At 42.2% G+C, this 26,269-nt stretch overlaps 1 protein-coding gene across 3 annotated transcripts in view; it reads left to right on the top strand.

The window, feature by feature from the left end:
• Creb5 (cAMP responsive element binding protein 5) overlaps window positions 1-26,269 on the top strand; it is a 403,168-nt gene that overhangs the window by 297,581 nt on the left and 79,318 nt on the right. For all 3 annotated transcript variants that reach the window (XM_078039920.1, XM_005319150.3, XM_078039921.1), the window contains one exon: window positions 3,501-3,611. In XM_078039920.1, coding sequence (XP_077896046.1) covers window positions 3,501-3,611 — 111 coding nt within the window. The remainder of the gene's footprint in view (window positions 1-3,500; window positions 3,612-26,269) is intronic.

The raw sequence follows: 26,269 nt of genomic DNA, 5'->3' as shown, positions 1-26,269 counted from the left end.
ACCTTGTGCATGACGTATGTAGAGCTGCCATGACAGTAGGTGTCAGTCCAGAGCAGTGATTCTCTGCTGGGGGTGGTTCTGTCCCCCAGGGGGTATTTGGCAAAAACCGGATATGCTGTTAGTTGTCAGCACTGGACTGGCATGGGGAAACTGATATCTAGTGGGTAGAGGCCACAGACGCTGCTAAGCATCCTATAATACACAAGATAGTCCCCACAACACAGAGTTCCTTGATCTAAAATGTCAGTGCTGAGCTTGAGAAGCCCTGGTCTTGAGTGAAGCAAATGTTACTAATGGAAAACAACACAATGTCTTTCAGAAGTAGATCCTAAGAGTTCCAGGCCCTAGAAATCCAGACTTTTCTTCCTTAGTGTCCTGTCCCCGGCTCCTCTGCTATAACTTGGACATTCCAAACACGGTTGAAGGGTAGTTTCTTTCCCTCAAGATCCCGCTCTGGGAAACCACAATTCCCTGGGCTTAAATCTTCAGACTGTGTCTTTAGGTGAAGGTGAGATTCATACCTGATTTGTAATGCTGCCAGGATGCACATTTCACAAAACATAGGTCAGAAAGAAAATGATGTCATCATTTATTCATTCCACAAACTTCTGTTGAGCACCTTTTGTATGCAAGCACAGTGCTAGATGATGGAGATTAAGAAGACCAGGGCAGGTTTTTCCTTCAAGGACTTTACAGGGTGTAATTTCTTGTCTTGAAAGTCAAATGCATTAATAATTTGGGAACATGAACTTTACTTTTATTTTTACAAAAGCTCAGTGACATATATATATACAGTCCAGCTTTTATTTTCCAGTGTGTGAAGAGGGGAAAATTCTTTATTTGGGAGTTATTGTGGTGCTGGGGATTGAACCCAGGGCCTTGCACATGCTAAGCAAGCACTATACCACTGAGCAGCACCCCTGAGTCCCTGCCTGGATGTTTACCAGCAGTGCTGAATATTACCCATATTGAACAAACTTGATCCATCTCCTGGCCTCTTAATTCCAGGCAACTTTTTAAAGTTGAGCTCACAGTGCAGATGGGGCCTTGTCCTTACTTTGAGGAGGCTCTTTGCCCACACTGTATGTCTATGTGACAATCGTCAGTAAGATGGAAAATGCAATATTTTTTAATAGATAGAAAAATGAAGCCAGTTTGAAACCAGTATATGATGAGTCATGGGGTAGAAATAGTCACAGATGAAAACTTTTCCCCAAAATGGAAGGCTTGCTGACTCTGGATTCAGAAGCCACAAGCAGACTGCTCTCCGCTCTTGGTACAGCTGGTAGTTTAGAAGACACTGGACAAACATCTGTACTTATAAAAGATCCTTCTTTGGAAAATCGAAGAGAAAAAGCTCATTTGGACTTGGGTTTCCCTCTCAAAGAGGAAGAAGGGGTCAAATGCTATTCTGACTCTCCCACTTCCAGCCTCTGAGAGTGAGGATTATAAGTAGTATGCATTTTTCCCACTTTTTTAAATTGGTGCATTATGGTTATACATACTGATAGAATTTGTATTAATGTAGCAAGACATTTTGGGAGGCAATTAAACTCTTGACTTCTTTATGACTTACCCACTAGAGTACATGAATATACCTAATGGCATTGAACTTGATGAACTTCATGGCACTTACCACTGGTTAAATTGGTACATTTTATCTTAAGTGTATTTTACAATTTTTTTAAAAAATGATTGAAAGATTAGACTTTTAGGCTGCCCAGAGATTTAGGAGATACATGGGAGTGAATGTCTTATTTTTACTGAATTGATAAGGCTCAAAAAGTTTTACTGAAATACTCGGGAATACATGGGAAATTTGCTTTTACTAGCTCCTCTTGAAAGTTTCCTGTATCCACACCTTGCAGGATAACTGATTAGCTTATTGGCTAAAATCAGGCTAAGCACCCACCTGTCAGTCAGGAGAGAGCTTTTCGCTAACACTTTTACTAATTCAAAGACTAATGTCATAATTGTACCCAACCCCTGGAGTAGACATAAGGAATCATAGTGGCAGAATCTCTGCAAGAGAAGGCCCCTTGACTAAGCATAGTCATTTAGTTCAGTGATCACACTCAAGCTTCCCTCTAATTGGTGGGATTTCCATGCTCCATCCTTTGAACCTCCACTGATTAGAAACACCCATATTTTCTAACACTTCCCAGGTTAACTTAGAGTGAATACATGGCTCCCCAAATTTTCAGCCATTGTTTTTATGTCCACCCTTTGGTGATTATTTTGAAGAATTGGTTTTCCCGCTGAAGAAAGTCTAGTTATTTTCTGGGTGATATTAATAATAAATGTACTTGCTTTAGCTTATTCTGTGAAGTGTTCATTTTTCTACCAATCAGAAAATATTATTAATCAGTTCTTCCTTGACTCAAATATAAATTTTGCTGTAGAAGTTGAGCAATCCCTAATCTGAAAATTCAAAATCCAAAACTTGGTTGTGCCAACATAATGCCACAATTGAAAAATCCCACATCTGCCCCCCTGTGATGGTGGTAGTCAAATGTGGGAGTGTTCAACATACTGTATACAATTACCTTCAGCCTGTGCATATATGGGGTATATGAAACATAAATGAGTTTCATGTTTGGACTTGGGTCCTATCCTAGAATATCTCATTATCCTATGCAAATATTTGAAAAATCTGAATATATCCTAAATCTGAAGCACTTCTGGTCCCAGGCACATTGGATAAGGGACACTTACCTTGCATTTACTTCTTAATAGGCATACCCTGAAGACAAAAATAACATAACCCAGCTCAGGTATTTGGTTGATGTTAATCCTGGAGGGACAGAAGGCCACAGGAGGATACTGCGGGAGCAGTCGTTCATGTGTAATCCAAACCCTGCAGCCACCTAAGGCTCAGTTCTTCAGTGAGGCCTTGACCAAGTTAAGAAGGAAAAGATACACGCAGGCAGTGGCTTAAACACTCCTGCTGCCTCATTTCAACTGCATTTATGGAATGGAGCAACAGGAAGACCTAGCATGTTGGGAAATGTGGCTTTTAAGATTGTTTATTTTTTTTTATTCCCCCAAAGAATCATGTTTACTATGTAAAATTTATAGGGGAATATATCAAAGATATCCAGATATCCTGAGATACCACTTGGTATATTATATATTCTTTTAGCATTTTTCTATGCATATATTATTTCTTACAGCCATAAAAATTAGCATAATTAGTGGTACTTGGAATGGGTGCAAAAGTGGAAATATTCAGTGATTTTGTTTGGAAATCATCTTTCATGATATCACAGTTCTCTTTGCATGGGGAATCTTCCTAGATGTCACAGCTTTGGGTGGTTCCTTGATGTGCTAGTTCAGCTCAAGGCTCAGGAGTGCATTGTTCACCATGTACCAAGCCTGTGGGTTTCTGAGGCTTCTTCAAAGAAATGCTAAAGGATCTGCTTGAAAGGGAAGTGGCATCATTGTCTATGCCTTGACTGTCTTCCTCAGACTTCTAATTCTGTTGCTTTCCTTTCTCTTAGATGGAGAGACAAATGTCAGTGAACTCCAGCATCATGGGGATGCAAGGTCCAAATCTCAGTAACCCCTGTGCTTCTCCCCAAGTCCAGCCAATGCATTCAGAAGCCAAAATGGTAAATAACTGCTATAATCATCCTTTTATTACTTCCTGAATTTTTCTTCTGATTTCTACTCTGACACCCAAATGTCAGTTAAGCCAGGTAGAAGTCTTCCTTCCCCCGCCCCCTGTATTGCTCTTTCTCTGGAAAGGCAGAGTTCAGAGATTGGCTCCCTTTGAAGATATTTGTTACAGACCCTTGGCATCAGATAAGCATGTCCCAAGTGTTAGATTGGCGCTGGTGTTAATGAAAGGGACAATTGAGGTTTTGGGAGATCCATAGAAGTTGGGATGGGATTTACTCATTATGTGAAATAATCCAAAGTTCTAAGTCCTTCTTCAAGGTAATTACAGCTTCAGTGAACTTTTCTTGTCCCAATGTCATTAACACAGACCTTTAATTCTTAAGTACACACTGTTATGGAAATGCTTTGTGGTTTTTTGTTATCGTTGTCAGATGTGGTATTGATTTAAAAGGATGAGAGGCTTCATTTCCTTGCAACCTGTACTAAAAAGCGTGACTTCAGGTGACAAGGTTCAGTGACTTTTAACGTGATATTTGTGTGCGCTGAGGTCATTCTTTCCAATCTCAGTGATAGATTTATGCATCTATATTACACTAAAGATTGATAAAGCCATGCCTCTCTCTCTCTCTGCAATACAAAGTAAACTTGCTGGTACTATTTAGAGAAGTTATTTAAAGTAGGTCATTCAGGATTTGCTTAGTTAAATTCTAACACCAAAATTAGTCAAGTAAAATACAGCCCAGCAGATTTTTTAGTGTCTGATGTTGTATAAGGAAGGCATTTGCTAGAACTTTGAGGTTTATCTGGTCTACTGACTGCACTGGAGACTGTGCATGTTGGTTGGTGTGAGGAGGTTATGGACAGCTCTGAAAGCTAGCCATCACCTCCCACACGGGGTGGAGCCAGCCCCAGGGACTTCCTTTTCAATGTCAGCAAGTTGTTTTTTTTTTTTTTTTTGAAGCCCGTTTTGGTCACTTTCGCTTAGAAACTTCACTCATCTGATGTGCAGCTTCTTGACCTGAGAAATCAACTGAACTCCCAGTGTTGGCTACTTTGGGCAAATAAAATCTGTGGTCAAGAGAGCTCTCTTTACTGTGCCACAGCCCCCGTGACGTGCCAAATGGCACCAGCCTTGCAGCAAAGCTCGTTAAATCTTTTTGGATTCGGCAAATATTTTTTCAACTCAAACCCTTTCAGAGCCAAACCAAATACTTGCTGGCAGAATAAAGTTCAAACTGGCATCTGTTTTGGAGACCAAAGTAATGCCATTTACCTTCTTTTTTTTTTTTAAGGAAAATAAAAAAAAATGAACTGTGAAGGTACTTAAGAAAAAAACAAAATTAATTTCTTCATTTGCAAATGAATAGTGTTATGGTTCTGGGTCTGAGATAGTATGCCCCCATCTGGATGGTTCTGGAATCTTCTTATTCCTTCAGAGTCTGTCTTCCTTTTGAGGGATTTTCTAGACAAACTTTAGATGGATTCTAAGTTCCAATTCCAAACAGATTTCTCTGCTAATTGATTTTTCACTGGATTTTATACCACCACTTGACCACCACCCTGCCTCTCCAATTGTTAGCAAAGAAGAAATATGCCCCCCAAAGTAGTACATATTGAGAATTATTTACATGCATGCAAGAAATCATATACTAGGGCAAATTAATGGTGAATAATGTTGCTGGAAACAAAAGGGAATTGGTCTGTACTTATAAAAATAGTGTTAGCCCACAAACCTTTGCTGAGTTGGATTCACTGAGCAAGCACACCACTCTGCTGATTCATGTTCTAAGTGAATAAATATTTCCAGGCCCATGAGGTCGGGGCTAATGAATTCGACCATGGAGATGGGGCCCAGGGAGCACAGCTATTCTTTCTGCTTCCAACTCCTACCCCTACTCCCCCTGTTATTGCCAATACATTAATCCAAAGGGGGGAAATGGTAGTATTGCCCACTTATGTTCGGAAGAATAGCATTTACTTAGTTGTGTGCAAAAGCGTTAAGTAAGTGAATTATAATATGTCATTCAGCATTTCTGATCTTATTCTGCCTGTTTTATTCACTGGAGAAACCGGTCATTGCCATCAGCTAACCACATGGTATTTTCTAGCAGCTTTGGGGCTGATCAGATGAAAATGTTTTATGAAATCCAAAGTAGTGAGGGAGGGAAAAAAAAAAAAAAAAACTTCCACGATTTTAATGTCAGCCAGAGCCTCTCCAGGTTTCTCTGAACGATGGGCTTTGTTTTTCTATGCCTAATTTTCTTCCTGTGTAAGACTGGAATGGATTCCAGATTTCAACTGAGAGTCTTGTTTCACTGTTTTCAAGGACTTTTCCTTAGGTCACACATGGGCTATTGTGATGAATGCACTCGGCAGGGTGTGTTCTCAGAGCACACAAGTAACCAGAGAGCTAAAGGGAGGTGTTGCCCACACAGTGCCACTGCAGGCTTTCTCTCCTGGGGACAGTGTCAGAGGGTTCATTGCAAACTCCCCATTGCCCCAGACAAAAGACATCACCCCGAATCTCTGGTGAAACGTGGAGGTCTGGGAGGTGGACAAAAGCTTAAGACAGGTTTCGCTTTCAAAGCACAACTTTGTTAGAGGCCATCTGACTAGGGGCTTTCCCATCGGAATGCGTCTGTTTTCCTTGCAGAACCTTAATCATTTCTGTTGCAGGAGAGAGCAAAACGGGTATTCTTAACAACCTCTCAAGTGTGTCAGTCTGGGGCATCCTAAATCAGGAAGCACACGTGCCGATCTTTGGATCTAATGTACATTAGTATCAATGATCTGTCCCATCGACTGTTATCATCATTCTGACTGATTATGTTTTAGTTTTATGGCTTGTTCCTTTTCTGCAGAATTAGGCCAGTGGGCATATGGCTTCACAATTATACAAGTGCATCTGCGCATACTAGGTTTCCTTGGGCAGAGAAGACTCAAAGCCCTGAGAGATTTCCATCTTTCTGACTACCCCCAATCGGTTCTTCTTTCCAGATTCTTGGGTTCTGGGTGTTTAGGTGGAAATGGGGTCGGCTAGGAAGAAATACACTGGATACCTCGTGGACTTTTTAACATTCAAAGGGAAAAGGGAGGGAAGAAAGGGCATACGCAGAGAGAAATGGGAAAGGGGAGGGAGGAGAAGTTGGAGGGTGGGGGAAGTGTGAATCGCAGTGGGACAGGTTTCCAGTCTCTGCAGTGTTCAGGAGGCTCTGGAGTGAAGGGACTATGGCATCCAGAGTCACGCAGATGTGTGTTCATTTCTTTTGGGGGGAATTGAGCCAATTTTATCTCACTTTTATTTAATAAATTGAAAGAAACTTGTTTTAAAGAAATTGATAATAAGTTTAGTAGCCAAATAGGCAGTAAGGGGTTGGGGGATTCATCTATATACCTGTCTCACTAAGAATGAGGTGACCACTATTCTAGAAACTGATCAGAAGAAGTGATGGCATATAAATGGCTGTTCTCTGGGGGCTTTGGAGGCCCTATCCACATCTTAGCTTCAGTTTGGAAGGGGTTGGTAAAGGCTAGAGAGTATTGATATGAGGAAGAAGGTATTTTTGGCTGTGACCTAATTTTGTCCTCCATAGCAGCATGACAAAAGCATCGTCCCCACTTTATAGCTGAGACTACTGAGGCTCTGGGAGGTTTAGAAACTGGCTAAATGAAACATCACTTGGCACAGGCCGATCTCCTCGTGGTCAAAGCTCTTTGATCATGACATTGATTCTTTGGATTAAAAATATCACAATATTAAGCTGTCAGTAACTTTCAGATTAAATCTCCGGATCACCTGGAGAAGATGCAGAGTGGTTGGTGGTGTGGAGCTTCTCCCTGGTTTAACCAGTGCTCTGTAGACACAAGCTAACCCAGCTCCACTGCTTCTTCACCCTAACACATTTTTGTCTTGTCTATTCTCATTCTCCATGTCCGTCTCTCTCAGTTGCTTTCCTTCAACATCTAGGTTCCTTGAACTGTGAAAGGTCCCATGCATGAGGTCTGAATTCAATCAAATCCAGTTGAAATAATGGGAGGTAACCAAACCTCACTAAGGAGAAAGGGTGGGATGGAGTGGGCAGGGACAAAGGTGGGGATGAGAAGGAAAGGATAAAACCAGATAAATTCCAAGCCAAGTAAGCAGCCTATAAAGAGGAGCTGACTACATTTGATTTCTTTGAAAGAGATTGGCAAACAGCAGCCATCCTATTTTTTTTTCCCTTAAGAGAAAGCAGTATGAGTGTTCCTTAGAAAATAGAAGTTCTACTCTCGCTGCCCTCATATGAATTGAGAGAGGTTGTCAACACCTCGAGCTGTTTCTTCCATTGTGATGGTCTGTCCATGCTTTATTTTGGTTATTGATTGTCAATACCTTGTCTATAGTTGAGTTTATGGTTAATTGAATAAATACCTAAGTATATGCATTAATGAATGAATGAAAAAAAAAAAGACTGTCTAGTCAAGGCCTTTCAGAAATGGAGGGTAATTAGAAAAGGCCTTGTCTGAACCCCTCTTTTCATAGGGGAGGACCCCAAGGCCCACTAAAGACTAAGAGGGATCCCTCCATCATTTAAGAACAAAGCTAGCCAACAAGCTCCAGCCTTCCCATTTCTACCCAAGGACTGTGCCTTTTCGGTCAGCTCTACTGATAAATCACTAACAGTGCTGCTGTTGGCTCCTGGTTTCCTCCCCACACACTGGCAGACAAGAACTATGGCAGTATAATGAGCCATCCGTGGTTAAATATCCACTTTGTTTTGAATGTCAACCTGGGTGTGTTTGTGTTTGCCTTTTCCCTCCCTAATTATCGGGCCGGATGACTGTTTGCCTATGAGTGCCCCTTGGCCACCCACTGTCCAGCAGATAAATCACAGAGAAGCCTGACTCCATATGGAACTGCCTGGAAAGTCTATGCACCTGAAGAGACAGTCTCCAGGTAACATCTCTCGGGCACTCTTGAGAAATGCAGTTCTTTGATTTGCCTATTTGCCTTAATCTTCCCCAGCTTCATTTCCTAAGTTTAGGAATAGAGAGCTCTGAATGAGCAGGCTGTCTGCTTGGAGCTCTGCAGCCAGGCAGGAAGGGTTGTTGGCTTTAAGGAAGTGCTCATTAACTTTTGAATCAGGCTGGAGGACCTGTGTCCTGCAGCTAGCAATCAGAACACAATGATGGTCTGAACTAAAATGACCACTAGTTTTTTTTTTTTTTTTTCAGAATCATCCTGCTTCACAGCTTGAAAACCATTGTTTGACAGGTAGACCAGTAGGATTTATGTAAGATCCGTGATGAAAACAACAACGACCTGTGCTTTCACTTAATAATATGCGATTTGCCTTCTTAAGGTAGAAAACAGTAATTGCTGACATTAAGTAAGCACTTATGCATGTGGCTAGAACCATATGAAGCATGTTGGCCATGTGTTCTCATTTAGTCCTGACAATAGTCTGATAAGGGAGATACTGTTCCTCTCACTTTCCAAAGGATACGCTGAGGTGTTGGGTGATTTCTGGAAACGCACATAGCTAGTGAAATTTGGTGCTGGTATGTGAACCCAGGCATTGGACCTTTGGTCCCGGTCCTTAATCATGTTTTGATTAAGTAGCAGGGATGATCATCCTATGAATTTATGTTAGTAAAGGGCTTTGTAAATTCCCATATACACTGTCTCATTGGAGCCTCATAGCAACCCTGGAGGGTCAGAAGGAAAATATTACTAATCCTCATTTTATAGGCTCAGAAAATTTAAGTGTCTTTTCCAGGATCACACAATAGTATATCACCATCACTGGGCCCTGAGCTCTGGTGTCCTTTGATTTTTGTCCTGTTTCCACTATATCAGGTCATCCCTGGTGTCCCTATGTCAGCTAATTCTGAATAAAAGCAGACCTTTGTAAAGCTTAGTGGTATCAAGTAAGATAGGCCACTTTTCAGTTTGTGCCTATTAAATTCTGTAAGCCTCATTGAGTAAAACCTGAAGAGAAGTCCTCTCCATATTCCTGAATGGCCAAGTGCTAAATCTGAGTTTAGCTCTTGTCACTAAAGAAGAAAAGCTACACTTTGAGAACTAATAGAAGCCCTAGCTCCATTCTGTTGGCTAAAAGTGTGACCTCTCGTCTGCCATTGCCAGTTTCCCCAATTTATCTATAAAAAAAAAAATTCATGTGGGAATATATTTGTCACTTCTTTAATAAAACATAAATAATCAGATTATGAAATCACTGATGGGTGCTAGCAACTATTTATTTCTGTCCCCCAGAACAGACTATGTTCCTATAAGAAATTATATTCCATGCCAGTCAGAACCCAAACATGTGAGATGATCCATTTGCTTATATTTGTCTTAGAAACAAGAATTTATCAATTATCAACGGTCTATCAATCACCAAATTTCAAAGCAGAGAAGGGTTTTGGAGATTATTTTAGCAAAATCCTTTTCTTTGAGAAACAAAGACCTGAACTCGTCTAAGATCACAAGCTGTTAGTAGAAGGGAATTGGAACTGAGATTCCTGATTGTCAAGTTCATTGAACTTCCCTCTCCGAGTGCTAGTCAGGAGTGGACAGGGAGAGCCTTCTGCTGACCACCCTGAGTGTGCTTTCTAAGAGGACTGTCCCTGAAGCAAATTCTGCAGAATTTGATTAGAATTTGTGGAGCAAAGTACTTGGTGGAGACAGAGGGTCAGACAGCTTGTCCCTTACATGTCAACTGGGAATCGAAGGGAACCATCAGGTTACCCCAGGGAATGGGCTCAATTCTCTGGTTGATCCTGGGGCTTGGTGGTCATGACAGCCAAACACAAAGCTGTTCCCATTTGCCAGTCAGTGTTTCATTTCTTGGCGTTGCATGAAAATTACCTTGATTTTTGCCCAACATTGACCAACATAATAGCTCCACATCACGTCACTACTTTTTCTTCAGGCTCCCACAGCTCTGTGCTGTCCTGGATGTGGAGTGCCGAGGAAGTCCTCTGCTTACACAAGCACTAAGGTTATTGAACTAGATCTCAGTCTGATCAGATCTCTTCTCAGGGCTCTGGCTTCTCCACCCTCACAGCTGGCTCCTCTTGCACACGCTCAGACATTCTCCCAGGACTCATTGTCTTCCCAGTTTTATTTCTTTCTCTTTCTGCCAGTATCCACCCTGTTTGGGTCACCATGGTAATAGGTGAAATACAATCCCAATATTTGCTCACTGCCTCTGTCATCCAGCCCAGCACGCGCATTGCTGGGTCTTGTTTTTGTGTTTGTTTAATGTTCCCAAGCTTGAGGTCAGACGCATCTGGGCAAGGAAACTGCACAGGGTCTGGTTCAGAACATCCTCTCTCAACGTTTTCAGCGCGTCTTCCCCGTGTATGTGTGTACGTGTGTGCACACGTGTGTCCCTGACTGTTTTGGAACACTGTGGGAATAAGTTCATCTTGTGTCAGAAAAGCCAGGGGGAGAAAAGGAAATTTAACAAATCTTGTTACAGGGAAGCTCTGTTCTGCAGAGATGTATTTTGGTCTTTTTCTTGGAATGTACGTACACTTCCCAAGATTTTTGCCAGCACAACTAATAATGAAAGTTTGCTTTGCACTTTGAGATGATGGTTCTGCCTTGACTTGGTTTTCTATGTGGTAAGTACAGAAGATCTGTCAGAAAATTCAGGCTTTGAGGGGGTTGGAAGCTTTGGTATTGGGGTAGATAGGAAGCAAAGTTTTCTTAAAGGTTTGGTGTTTTATTTTCATAAAAAACAAAAGGGATAATCCAATCTTCTAGTCTAAAAATAACAGAGTATATTTTTTCTCTGTTGGTATCCTTTCAAAATTCTCTTTCTATCCTGTTAGTTTGAAAAGCTAGCTGGAGAGTATTGTATGATTGTTTTATTTGCCTTAGTATGAATTAGAGGAATGGCTAGATTCTCAGAATAGTTAAGTCCAACAATAAAGGCACACACTCTGGGTAGTTGTACTTTGAAACTACATGCGCAGTCACCAGAGAAGAAGGTGTGTTTAAGGAGAACAAGATTTCCATCCAACTGTGATCTTGTGTTCCAGAGATTAAAGGTGCAACCAGGCAAGTCAGTAACCTGATTTCAACCCAGGACCAGGATCTGAGGTGTAAGGAGCACTTGGATAGAATTTCAGAGTTGGCCAAGAGTTTCACTTGCATCCCTTTCCGGAACAACCTTCTCCCTTTGGGCACTCTGTGTAGGACTGCATAGCACCTGTGTTTCCACAACACGTGAGCTTCAGCCTGGTTCCTGTTCCTTGCAGTCCCTTCTCCACTCAGTTCTGCCTCTCAAGATCACTCACCTAAGCCATCTCCTCCCCAGGATCCTAGCACTTTCCTGAGGGCTTTTTGCTCTGTCTGACTGCCTTTCCCATCCTTTCCCACCTCTTTGCTTACACTTCCTTTGACCTCTGCAAACTCCACCACTCCTTTTGTCAAGACTCAGCTCAAATGCATTCTCCCTGGGAAGTCTTTCCATCTCCCCCCCCACACACACACTCCGGCCCGGGTAGACAGAGCCAGGGTGGACTTCACTTGATCTCTGTGTCTCTTCCCCATGGAGTTTCGTTGTTTGTGTACCTGCCTGCAAACTCCCTGAGAGCAGAGGCCAGCGCCACGCCCCCAGATCAGCAACTCTCCTGAACAGGCTAGGTGCCTCCCAAAATGTTGATAGAATCAAACAGTCTAATATACTAGTTTAGATGGAGGTGTTGCTATGATTTAAGATGTCATCCCACATTATGACTATTCATGTTTTCAAAGTTTCAGGAGAAGGTAGGATTTTAACTCATATGATTGATTTTTGCAAGGTAGAATTTCAGGATCCATAATAAGTGGATGGTAGAGAGATGTTTGAGCAGGTGCAAATCCTTCCTATAATTTCCTAAATCCCTATATTGGAACCCCGGGGGGTCCTGCCAGCCACGGTCAAGTGCAGCTCTGCTGAGAAATTCTTCATGAGACCATTGGGCACCCTCAGAAGGTGAGGTGGCCTTGTATCAAATACTTGGACACTTCAGTATTAATCCAAGACTTTTAAAATATGCATACATTTATGGATTCCAGTGTAGTTTCAGTTATAATTAGTACAAGGTGGCAATCTTTTGAGGATATGTTAAAATAATTTTTAAGAATTTTTTCCTCACTTATATGTGCAATATATAAAAATTGTTTTCACAGTAAAGTTTATATACTGCATTTAAATTTGTTCATACCACATGTATTTTTCCTATCATTGAACATCTATTAAAAACATTTTAATAATTATGTAATTTTTCCTATAAATACCACATAATGAGTTAATTATTACATTATTTTTAATTCTGGATATTTGAGTATTCTCTCTAGAAATACTCCTTAGATTATAAAAGTATAATAAACAAAAAACTGATCTGAAATTATCTATTTACACCTTTAGTTATTTCCTAGGAAGAGTCCCTGAAAGGATTGACAGGCCAAAGGGAATAAACATTTTAAAGACTATACATGCTTTCAAAATTCTTAAAAATTATACTTTTATTCCTTCCTGAAATATGAGATGTCCATCTTATAGCAGTTTTCAGAAGTATTAAGCATTATTATTTATTAGCAAAATCTTTACCATTTTTTTCATTTTGTACTGATATCATGGGTAATGTTGGATAGCATTTTCTGTATTTGTTCAATGAATTTTCTTTGCTAAGTCTGTGTACTATATACTGTACCTTCTCTCTCTCTCTCTCTCTCTCTCTCTCTCTCTCTCTCTCTCTCTCTCTCCTTTTTGTTTTGCTTTAAGTGGTGTGGGAAGGGTTTAAATCCAGGTCCTTGTAATGTGCCAAGCAACTGTTCTATCATTTACCTACATCTCAGTCCCTTCCTCTGTACTTCAAAGCAAATTTTCCTCTTCTTTTTAGCTCATTTCATTGATTGAGTGATTGATTGTTACTGGATCTTTCTATGTTGCCCTAGCTGATCTCAAACTCCTGGGCTCAAGTGATGCTCCCACCTCAGTCTCCTGAGCAGCTAGGGCAAATTTCCTTACTTGGGGCAAATACTAGAATCCAGGAAACTAATGACAGAGCAGGCTGTACTCCTACGACTGCATTGTTCAAATTCTTATCAATTAATCAGTTTTCCTATTTTATTATATTAATTATAAATTTATGCTCTAAAAGTACATGCATAAAAATGTGTTTTAATAGTGTGTTTTTGTTTGTTTGTTTTGTGAAGTTTTTTTGTTTGTTTTACATCACACTTTTGCTTAGAGCAGTGTTTTATTATGTTTTTCCTAATCTCCTTAAGCTTTCTGATTTTTATAATTATTCAATTACTTATTGCAAAATTATGACTTCCAGGGAGTGTGTCTCTTCCACATTTTCTATTTTTATCTAGCCAGGACTCTCTTTGTTTAAATATTTACTAAAGTATTGCTAATAAATCAAGACATATGTTTATATCATTCATAATGACCTGAAATAGGATTATATGGATCCTGCTTTTATCCCATTTATGACAAATCAGCCTCTGACCATTTTCGTTTCACTAGTCACCATGTAAGTATATGAATTTAGAATGGCTGAACTTTATCATCATTCCTGGATGGTTAAATGTTGCCAAATCCGTTCTCAAGCAAGAAAGGTAAACAGGAAATCTCAGTGGTTTAAGTCCATGGGGTGATATCAATTATTACTTTAAAGTTGAGTAAGTCCTCTGTTAACCAGACTGTAGCCTCCTTACTGGTGTCTGGCTCCCTAAAGAGAAGGATCTAAATACATGGCACATAGTTGGCACAAAATGTCTATTTGTCAAATGAATGAAAGAGGAACTAATTATATAGTATAAAACGTGCATTGGGTGCTGATTGTGGACCATCTTAGTGTGCGCCTTCCATGTGGTAAAGGTGCAGTAAGGAACTACACAGAAAGCACTTAGACTGTGCACTTACACGTCTTATCTCCCTGGTAGCTCTCCTCATCTATCCAAACAGATGAACTAAGGTGCAGAGGATAACTGAGATAACTCAGCCAGCAAGTGATATACCAAGGATTAAACCCAGTCCTGGCTTCTGAGACCTCATTCTTTTTTTTTTATTATTTTTTATTTGTTCTTTTTATATATGCATGACATGCACAAGGAGTATAACTTATTATAATTAGTGAAGGGAAAGCGAAGAACGAGAGATGGGTGAGAAATGAAAGAAACCAGACAGAGATACACATGAGAGTTTAATTTGTCAGCTTTGACGGATAAAGGCCATTTCTCTATAGGAGAGAGAGGCAAAACAGGCTTGACTTTTATTGGGGAGGCTCAGAAATCAGAGCTGGGTAGGTCCTCATGTGGGTGGTTAAAGGTTGGGTTGGTCTGAGGGAGTGGTGAGCCTTCCTCAGAAATGCCCTTGGGTGGGAAAGTGAAACTTTTTCCTTAAAATGGGGGCTGTCACTTGAGATGGCCATCCAACTGCTAAGCAAAGACCTTATATTCCGCCCTTTTTGGTTTTTTATTGGACCCCTTAGGGAATGGGACTAGGTCAATCTTCTATAACTGCTTCCTGCTGAGAAGGGGCAGGGTTTGAATCCCTCATTAGAGGGATGTCATTGGAATGATGGTGGTAGAATGCTGACCCCGATGCCCCATTTTTTGGTGAGGGATTGGTATTCCTATAGCAAAAGCTAGTTTATAGTTTGATTAGAGATTTTTTGGATTTGGTCTTGAACCACTCTAATGATGTGGGGGGCAAGCATTAACAGAAGGCTATGGCAAGGAGAGGGGTCAGGAAAGGAGGCGCCCACTGGAGAAGGGGGTGACTTAGCTGCCATCCTTCAGCAGGGGAGAACTGTTGTTTCCCATGTTCAAGGTCCCGTTGGAGTTGTTTTATCTTGTCCTTTACTGTATCAGATGGACATAAACATAGCATTCCCCCTGTAGGTACAGACAAAGTCCACCCTTTTTTGGCTGTAAAAAGATCAAGGTCCCTTCAATTCTGCAGAACCCCAGCAGCTAAAGAATCCAGCTGGGATTGTATGGTTAGTAAGGTTTGAGCAAGTTGCTGTAAGTCTCCTAGAAATTGGAATGGTAATTCCCGGTAATAGTACCCCTGGGAGGTGAGTGCAGAATAAGGGAGGAGGGCAAAAATGAAAAAGGTTCTGCAGTGTCCTCATGGTCCTCAGAGACCAAAGGAAGATGGGAGGTTCTGGTCTTGGAGAAATGCATCTTGAGAGGGCCTGTGGGTGTCACTGTGTAAAAGGGCAGAGAAAACTGTTTTTAAATGAGAGTTATAAACCCAATATGGGACCCCCAAGGTGGGCTGCCGAGGGAGTGGTAAGAATGATCCGATTAGGTCCAGTTCATTCTGTGGAGAGTTGAGAAGAGAAAGGGGGGGCCTCTTAGGGGTGGGGTTAAAAAAATACCAAGTCACCAGGAGACAGAGTGGGAGAAGGGAAGAGGCAGAACTAGGCTTTGCCAGAACAGCATTAATGTATCGCCAAAGAATGTTCCTCATATATGCAAGAAGGGGCCAGAAAAGATGAGGAGCCAGAGGTAGTGGAGAATCAGAGGGTGGTGAGCTGAGCAGGGAGATAGGCCATCCATAGGGAAGCTCAAAAGGGGAGATTTTGTGTGGCTTCTTTGGGAAAGCTCGTGACCTAAGACATGCCAAGGGAAGGAGTTTAGTCCAATCTAAATGTAATTCAAGGGAGAGTTCAGTGAGAATTTTCTTCAAGGCCCAGTTGGTATGTTCCACCTTGCCAGAGGACTGGGGATGGTAGGGGATATGAAAATGCCAGGAGATGCTGAGTGCCTTAGCTACAGACCATGAAACATGGGAAGCGGAGGCTGAGTCAGGGAAGAATGTGTTCAACAAGGATGTTGGCCACCGGAGGGGCACATTTATTGGTGGTAGGAAACATCTGGACCCATCCTGAGAAGGTGTCAACAAATACCAAGAGAAATCTGTACCGCTTGACCAGGGGGCATATGGATGAAATCCAGCTGCCCGTCAGAGCAAGGGAGATGTCCCCTTGCCTGGTGTAAAGGGAAGGCAGGTGGGCAGAGATTGGAGGTGGGATTGGTTTTTTGGCAGATTTCAACAGGAGGCAGAGAGGGTAGAAAGGAATGGTAGGTCTTCTGGAGAGAGCTTAAGGTGGGAAGTGAGAAATTGTTTTAAAGATGTGGTGTTAGAGTGAAAGAGGTTGTGAAGGAAGGGAAGCATCTGTTGAGTGTCAGGTCGGGGAGAGTCGGTTGGGGGACTAGCAAGGCAGAGGACTGCAGGTGGAGTAGGCTGTTGGAGGCTGGTGGCCCTCACCTCAGAGTCTGCCTTGTTGTTGTCACCAAGGAGGTGTCTGTCTGACGGGATTTACAATGTGAGATTCCAATGGCAGTGGGAAGCTTTGAGGTCTGAAGGAGATCGGAGATAAAGGGGCATTAGTAACTGAAGTTCCCTGGGTGGTAAGGAATCCCACTCCTTCCACATAGCAGAATGGGAGAGGAATATGTGGAAAGTGTATTTAGAGTCCGTGTAGACATTGAGGGAGGCTCCCTTTGCCACAGTGAAGGCTCTGAGTAGGGCAACGAGTTCAGCCTGCTGATTGGATATATTACTGGGGAGGGGAGCCACTTCCACCACCAAGGTCAGAGAAACTAGAGCTTACACTGCCCAAAGAACTCCCTCCTGAAGGAAGGAGGAGCCATCTGTGAACCGTGTGCATGTTGCGTGCAGCAAGGGGCCTCCCTGTGTGTGGGAGGGATGCGGAAGAAGCTCCTCCAGAGTTTCAATGCCTGAATGGGTAAGAAGAGAAGAGGTGGAAGAGTCCTGGAGAGTGGAGGGGAGAGTAGCAGGGTTTAAAGGTGAGCAGGTAGGAAAAGTAAGACTGGGATCTTCCACCAGGAAAACTTGTAGAGATAACAGGTGACGGGGAGGTAGGGAATGTAAGCCCTTGTAGCTGAGGAGCTCCTTTAAGTGACGGGGAGCCAGGATGGTGAGTGGGGCCCCAAAGGTGAGTTTCTTTGACTTGTTAACAAGTAGAGAGGCTATGGCCAACGTTCATAGGTAAGAGGCCCATCCCCAAACAGTAGGGAGAAGACCCTTGGATAGATAAGCCACAGGGGCAAAGGTTGGCCCCAGCATGTGTCTGATGATCCCTAGAACCAATCTCTGCTTTTCAGCCACATAAAGGTGAAAAGGGCGTGTGAGATCAGGGAGGTGGAGAGCAGGGTCCTGGAGGAGGGCCTGCTGGAGCCTGGTGAAGGGCTTTGTAACCAAGTGCAATAAGGGTTCAAAGAGTGGGCCCCAGGCAGCATCATATAGAAGTTTAGCTAATGTTAACTAGTTAGGAATCCAAGCTCTGAGGAATCCTGCCATACCTAGAAAGGAGAGAATTTCCTCCTCAGTAGAGGGTGTTGGTATATTAACCATAAGGCCCTTTCTATCAACGGTAATGGCTTTGTGTGTCGGGGTCAGGAGGAGGCCTAGGTATGTTACCATTGCCTAGGAAAACTGTACCTTGGATAGAGAAACCCTACAGCCACAGGCAGAAAGGAAGTTAAGAAGAAGTTTACTGGTGTCCTGATGACTGACCTCAAAGGAGGGACTGCAAAGAAGGAGGTCATCCACATACTGTAGCACCATAGGCTGAGTGAGATGTGTGGATGCTAGGTCCTTAGCCAAGGCCTTTCGGAAGAAATGAAGGCTGTCTCGGAACCCCTGGGGGAGAACTGTCCACGTCAGCTGAGTGGAGTCGTAAGACTCAGAGTCTGTCCATGTAAAAGCGAAAATGTCTTTTTGAGAGTCTGAATGGAAGGGAAGAGAGAAGAAGCCATCTTTCAGCTCTAGTACGGAGAAGTAAGAGGTCCGGGAAGGAAGGGTGGAGAGAAGGGTATAAGGATTGGTTACCACAGGATGGATTGGGATGACTGCAGAGTTCATGGAAGGGAAGTCTTGGATCAAGTGGTAGGAATCATTAGGCTTTTTTACTGCCAAGACGGGGGTGGTATCAGGAGAATGAGTAAGTCTAAGGAATCCCTTTCACAAGAGGACTCGAATAATAAGAGTTTTTGTTGGGAGAGCAGATATTGCGATTGGGCCAGAAAATGGAGGGGGTCTTTGAGACAGATGTGAATGAGTTTGTGGTGTGGGGTGATAGATTGACTTGAGACATCCCAGACATCAGGGTCCACCTCAGAAGAGGGTAATGGGAAGGCACTGGCAGATGGAATAGGAGATGGCTCTAAGGTAAGGGAGAGGATCACAGGAACAGCAGGTGAGTCTAGATGGAAGCGTAGGAAAGTGTAGCCCCCAACTTTGTGAGGATATCCCTTTCCATAAGGGGAACAGGGCACTGGGGAATGACCAAAAAGGAGTGAGTAACAATTAGAGAGCAAAAGTGCAAATAAGGCACTTGTTTGTAAGGGTGGGTGGGGTTTATCCTCTACCCCAACAATAGAGGTCATAGAACAAGTGGTAGAACACATTGAGGATTGAGTATGTAGCCCTGGTGTCTAGGAGAAAGGAGACAGTCCTACCTGAAATACACAGAGTTATCCTGAATTCCCGATCAGTGACAGTAACGGTCAAGTGATGGGGACATGGGCCTCGTCAGTCCTCTGTAGCCAGTCCTAAGAGTTGGAAAGGGGAACCAGAAGGGCCAGATGGCTGGGGGCCACTATAGGCTCAGGGACAGTCAACTGTCCAGTGTCCCTTCTGATGGCATTTAGGACAAGTCTGGAGGCTTACAAGGCTTAGGACATATATGAGTCCAGTGCCCTGTCTGACCACATTTAAAACAGGGTCTGGGAGGTCCTGAGGTACCCTTCCACAGGCCAGTCGAACCAGGGATGCTAAGCCCAGACAGATAGGTTGATATTTATGCTTCTGGGCCTTCTCGTCTCTCTTGTTACATACCTTAAAAACCACTTTCAGAATCTCAGCTTGGGGAGTTAGGGACCTGTCTCGAGGTGCCTTAGTTTGGCCTTAATATTGGGGGAACTCTGGGGAAAAAGTAAGTCACTAGTAGTTGTCTTCAGGGTCCAGATTAATATATTTTAATAAAGCCTTGGTCAGGCGGTCTAAAAATGTTGAAGGATTTTCATTCTTATCTTGGAAGATTTCCTGGAACCTTTCATAATTTATAGTCTTATGAGCTGCCTTTCTAAATCCTGCCACGAGGCAAGTAATGAATTGGTTTCTACTAGTTACTCCTCTAGGCAAATTATAATCCTAATTGGGGTCCCCATCCGGGACTGCTTCAGTACCCATCAGATGGAAAGGGGAGGTCTGATGTGCCTCATCAGCGTAATTTCTAGCTTGCTCCCAAAATTGCCTGCGCTCCTCCATCAGGAGGGGGTTAAGACAAGATTATATGGACATGGTGGAAGGTCAAATTATATGCTTAAGTCAGATATTGAAACTCTTTGATATACATGGTGGGATTTGCAGTGTAGAACCCAAGCCGCTTTTCTATCCGTGAAAGATCTGGCAAAGAAAAAGGCACATGAACCTGGATTACACCATCTACCCCAGCCACCTCGTGTAGAGGACACAGAGATGCAGGTTAGGCAGGGGCAGCCCATGAACATGTGGCAGGAGGAGAAAAGGGCAGAGGGGCCCTGGGGACAGTTGCTGCGGGGGATTCATTAGAAAGAGAATTGTGGTATGGTGAGGGCTCATCTGCTGGGTGGAAGGAGGAGTCCTGGGTAGGATCTTGTGTCCCTTTGGAAGCAGGCGTAGGGGAGAGGAGAGCTAAGAGGACTTGTGCAGGAGAGCAAGAGTTGCAGAGAGAGGGCTTAGAATGCAGAGAGGAGAAGGCCTGAACATATGATATCTCTTTCCATTTTCCCGAATGCTCAGGATGGTTGAAAAGATCCCTGATAATATTGGGATCTAGAGTGCTGTTAAGTGGCCATTTTGAGTCGCTATCTAAAGGATATTGAGGCCAGGCCTGATTGTACAAGCAGATAAGTTTAGGTGCCGGGTGAGAGAAAGAGAGAGACCCCAGGTTAGCCAGGAGGAAGCCTAGGGGACTCTGGGAAGGAATGGATGGGAAGCCACCCATGGTAAGATGTAGGGGGTAAGTTTAGAGGTGGGGTACCCCCCAGTCTCTAGTATCACTTAGATGAGAGGACGGTTATGCTCAGGGGTTGACACCACCTCTGGGTAAGCGTTGGGACAGGAACCTGTAGTGGCATTTGGGTGCCCAGCTAGGACTACATAGTAGGGGCAGAAACCAGCAGAAGGGGCAGAAGCCCTTAGAGATTAACCCAAGGCTGAGAGGCCTCACCTGGCACAACTCCCCATTATTCCCTGTGGGTTTTTTTTTTTCAGAACTCAGGACCCACATAAGAGACCACCTGTAGACTTGATCAACAGTAGGGATCAGCTGTAGCTGTGAAAGCTGGGGCTGGGGGTACCCCTGACCACACAGTAACCCTGGGAGTGCCGAACAATCAACAGTCACTTCCCAGGACCCATAGGTCATTTAGGTCGACCAGAGACGTGGGTCTCACTTGAAATGTCCAGTGATGGGTGCAGAGAGGGCATTTGGCAGAATGGAGGGCCGGGTCCCACGATGGAATCCAGATCAGACCCAGGGATGCTCAGTGACCTTCCAAGAGGGGAGCTGGCACACCAGGGAACCTGATCCTGGGTTTCAGCACCAAAATGAAGGGAAAGCGAGAAACAAGAGATGGGTAAGTGAGAAATGAAAGGCAAAGACCAGGCAGAGATACACACGAGAGTTTATTTGTCAACTCTGACAAATAAAGTCCATCTCTCTATAGGAGAGAGAGGCAGAACAGGCTTGAGTTCCGGGACTTTTATTGGGGAGGCTCAGGAGTCAGAGCCAGGTGGGTCCGTTGGCCGGTGGTTAAGGGTTGGATTGGTTTGAGGGAGTGGTGAGCCTCTCTCAGAAAGGCCCTGGAATGGGAAAGTGAAACTTTTTCCTTAAAATGGCAGCTGTCACTTAAGGTGGCCAAATCCAGATGCTAAGCAAGGACCATATAATTAGGATCCCATTCTTGTGGTTAAACATCTCATTCTTGTGGAGTTTCACTGGCTGGGTATTCATATATATATATATATACATACACATACATACACATAGAAAAGTTACATCCAATTCATTCTGTCTTTCCTATTCCCATCCTGCCTCCCTTCCTTCATTTCCCTTTATCTAATCCAATGAACTTCTCGTCTTCCTCCCCCATTCCCAATTGTGTGTTAGCATTCCCATATCAGAGAGAACATTTGGCCTTTGGATTTAGGGGATTGGCTTTTTATTTCACCTAGCATGATAGTCTCCAGTTCCATCCATTTACCAGCAAATGCCATAATTTCATTCTTCTTCGTGACTGAGTAATATTCCATTGTGTATATATATATATACCACATTTTCTTTATCCATTTATCTGTTGAAGGGCACCTAGATTGGTTCCATAGCTTAGCTGTTGTGAATTGAGCTCTGAAACCCCATTCTTGGTAACTCTAGGGAAGAGGTGACCCTTCCATTGCAGGATCTCTGCTTTTATAACCTAAAAACAACATGGCCGAGTGGATTTCAGTAGGGGAAGAGCCAAGGAAACGTGGCAATGACTCAGCAAATATTTATTATCAGTGTCAATTATGCAATAGGGATCTTCCTCTCTCTCTTTTCTTTCTTTTATAACAACAATAATAACTCCCTGACATTCCTGAGAGGTTTTCCTGGTACTGTCATGAGTCCCCAGGCCCATGCATGTAGCATATCAATTCCCTGCACCCAGGGCAAGGAGTGGAGAACAAATCCACATTGCAGTTGTGACCTTGGATGGAGGGCAGACTGTCTGTCCCCACCAGGAGATGGGTAGCAAATGCAGTTCAGAGCTGCACCTCAGCAGTAGTTCAAATTACTATAGGTCATGGAATTTCATGGTTAGTTTTTAACATTTGAAATCTTGTGTGGTAAAAGGAAAATACCAAGTCTGTGTGTCTAGTTAATATTTTAAGATCTACGGAGTATTTCCATACCTTTCACATAGAGGCTAGTCTTTTTACAGAAATTACTGCCTTCACTGATTAAAAAAAAATGAAATCAAAAGTAAGGTGAGAGTTCTTCTCATTCCTCCTACTCCTCCTCTTCCTCCTTCTCCTTCCTTTGTTCTTCTCTCTTTGAGAAGAAGGATGAAGCACTGGTTGAAACTAGGAACAGACTGCCTGACTGCAGATCTTAATAACATGACCTGGTTGCTTATTTGCTGTCTATTTCTCCATCTGTTATTTTGGAGATTAAATGAAGGATGGGAAATTATTTACTACATAGAAATTTCTTCTCTTATTTCTCTTTCCTGCTTCAGAGGATACTTCTCTTTTACTATTAATTACTGATTTAATTCATGACATTTAAAACATACTTCTCAGAAAGGAGAAAAATAAAATTAAGAGATTAGAGAGAAAATTGAAACTAAGAGATTAAGTAATTTACTTTTGATCTTCAGCAAAGATATGGTAAAAATTCAGTTCTAGAATTTAACTGTTAGTTTTGACCGATGCATTTAGCTACTGTGTCCATTATAGAGATGTAGATGTAGAAATCCATGGGAGTCACACAGCTGTTGCTTTAAATTTATCAATTAATTGAAACACGTGAAAGTAAAAAATGACTTTTAAACTTTTTTTCAAATAGTTAGACTTATTTTAGAAAACACAGTTCAGCACAGCGTACTTTCAAATTTCAAACACATGTTATTGTGTTATGGCTTGTTAGTTCACAAATACAGGAACACAAAAACGTTTTATACCATTAAATATTTTAATGTTAAAATATCAGGGATAAAATTACACAGAAGACCAAAAGCTCACCAAGAAATATATATGAAATTCCATTGCTTAAAATAGGCTTTTACTATGCTTATTTACTTAAATTATTCAAATATTTGGAATATGTCTAGCCCTGAAACTCAACTATATACCCTAAACTGACATGAGAAGTGCCATGCCAACTTGGGCATTTATTATTGTTTTTCCAAAATACCTAGAATCATTATGAGTTGGAACGAGAGCTTTCCTTATGCTCTGCAAATGGGTTTGGAAGAAACGCTAGTAAAGGAGTTCAAACTCCCAGGCCCTTGGATGGAGGTGGTTATAAAGGTCCTTTGCCAACAAGCCCTTTGGAACAACCATACCCATGATAACGGGGTGTGAAAACCTGATTATTTTCAAGTTGGATGAATGAGTCCATCTGTTGTGTAGACCAGCACGGGGTATGTGAGAACATGGGATCCTAGCAAAAAGCTTGCTTATCTCACATCATCATTGCAGTGAACTTTGTCCCCAGGGAATTTTCTTACAGAGCAAGTCTGGACAGAGTCATGGCTTCATGACCGGGGGGATCTACAAGCAAGTTGTTCCTAAATTCCGGTTGAGCATGAGACAGAGTTTATGTGAGGAGAGATAAGCTAAAGAGCTGCGTGTGTTCCCTAGACAAGACATAATTCGTCACATCATCACCATTCATCTTTTAGTTCCCAGTTCACTTTGTTCCAAGAGATCTGTTTTCTAGATTTATTGTAAAGAAATGTCTCTTCCAGTTCACCGAGTGAGGAGTTCTTTCCTCTCATTCTTGTACTCAAAAAAAAATCTTTATTGAACACTTTCAAAATGCCAGCTTATACTCAGTTCTTGCAAACACAACTGTGAATAAGATAAAACTCAGACCTTAAGGAATTTACACTCCAGTGAGAGAATCAGGTAAATAAATAGATGACCGAGTACGTTATGATAATGTTGTGATAAAATCAAGTACAATGCGAGTGGCTCACCCAGCTTCATGTCGATGGCAGTGAATTCTCCCCAGTGGGCCTTCATAGTGAAGGCTTCTCAGCCGAGCCAATGCCCTGTGCTCTCCAATATAGTAGCCACTTGCCACTTGTGACTATTTAAAATATAAAAATTCATTAAACTAAAATAAAATTTAAATTTCAGCTCTCAGTTCCACTAATCCCATTCCAAGAGCTCAATAGCCACATGTAGCTGGTGGCTACCATATTGGACATCACAGATAAGAACATTACCATGGTCACTGAACTTTCTACGAGACAGCAAATGGTCCAAGCAGATCTGAAGGGTGGGAAGGGCTGGTTTTCCAGAGAAAAGAAACACAGTGAGTTGAAGCCTGTATATGCTGGAGGAAAAGAACATTAAAATGTCAGTTTAAAAATTCATTGATAAAATGTATCTATTTTTTTAAGAGCATTAGTTGGTATAGCTAGTCAAGCTGTGGATTTTACAAAGATACCCAAGATATAGGCCCAACCTCTAAAAAGCTTACACATATTGGTCTCACAAGGTCTGAGTCAAAAAATTACTAAAAAAACTATATTCCAGTACAGAGGAGAGACTGATCACTTCAAGCATAAGAAGGAGAATTGGAGGTTTAGGCCATCTTCCGTCTTGGGGAAGCTGCTGCTTGTGATTTGGGTCCTTAAAGATATATTAGGATTCAGATGGGGAGGAGGAGTTAAATACCTTGCTTTGGTTAAAAAAACATTAAAGTAAGTTTCACAAAGTTCTTCCACAGAGCTTTGGGGTCCAGCAAGCAGCTGAGAAGCCGAGACCCCCACACTGGCATATTCATTCATGTCTTCCTACTGGGTCTGCTCTTTGTACGACAGGGAGCTTATGCGGCTGTGCCGATTTTACATGGAATTGTCTTCTTTCTAAATGGTGTTAGTGTGGATTCGTTTAGGAAAGCTGGAACCAGATCTTGTTTGCATCAGGTGGCTGAAGAAAGGATTTGGGGAGGGGGCAGTTTTAAGGTTTATGCAAACTACTGGCCAATAGCTAGGGTAGAAGCCAGAGAGGTCTATAAAAGCAGTTTTAATGCATAAATAGGTGAGAGATCTATATAACAATTTAGGGTAGAGAGCTTGAACAGATCCAGGGGAAATGTCAGTAAACAACCATGAACTTATATATATTTTGTTCTCTGAGTTTTTATTCAGATCTCATAATACTCATCTCTGACCATCTATTTTATTTCCAAGCAGATTTCTTGGTAGCAGAATCTGTTCAATATCCACTTCCCTTTTCAGTTTGGCATTTTTCCTGTGCTGAGAGTGTTTACAATTGAGGTCTTGCTTATCACAAAAGCCACGTGGCTTTCCATTTCTTGAGTTATGATGTTCCTTGTTTGGACAACACTACTCACAAAAAAAATAAAATTAAATTAAAAAAAATATGGGCATAAGCAGTTTTCCAGAGCATTACTTAAAATCTCTTTTAAAACAGGGTGAGAGTTTTGCCTTTTCCAGAAGAAAATCCTCCAATGCATGTAACTCTTTGGAAAATTAAAAAGGCAGTGGGAAAGATGGCGTGAATGGTTTGGGAGAGAGGGGAAATTTTATTTTCTCTTTCCATTGTGACTTGGAATGTCATTTCTACCATTTAGTTAAGTGTAGTTTGATATTTATTCAAGCCAAAGAAACTCAACAGGGCAATGCTGTCTCTGGATCTCATGTTTTAAACTTCTCAGCACCAAGAACACATTATGAACATAGGACCTGGCCACATAGGGATTTTTCACACTTGTTAAATGAACTGATTTCTACTTGACTAGAAGTTCTTGCATTACCAAAGATGCAGAGGAATTCAGCTCCGTTCAAACTGTCTCTGGCACTGCCCCTAGAAATTCTAGGTGAATCTTCTGCCCAACAACT

Source organism: Ictidomys tridecemlineatus, chromosome 2 (assembly GCF_052094955.1).
Source record: "Ictidomys tridecemlineatus isolate mIctTri1 chromosome 2, mIctTri1.hap1, whole genome shotgun sequence".
Lineage (NCBI taxonomy): Eukaryota > Metazoa > Chordata > Mammalia > Rodentia > Sciuridae > Ictidomys > Ictidomys tridecemlineatus.
Note: the sequence above shows the minus strand (reverse complement) of the source record. Positions and strands in the feature narration are given on the sequence as shown.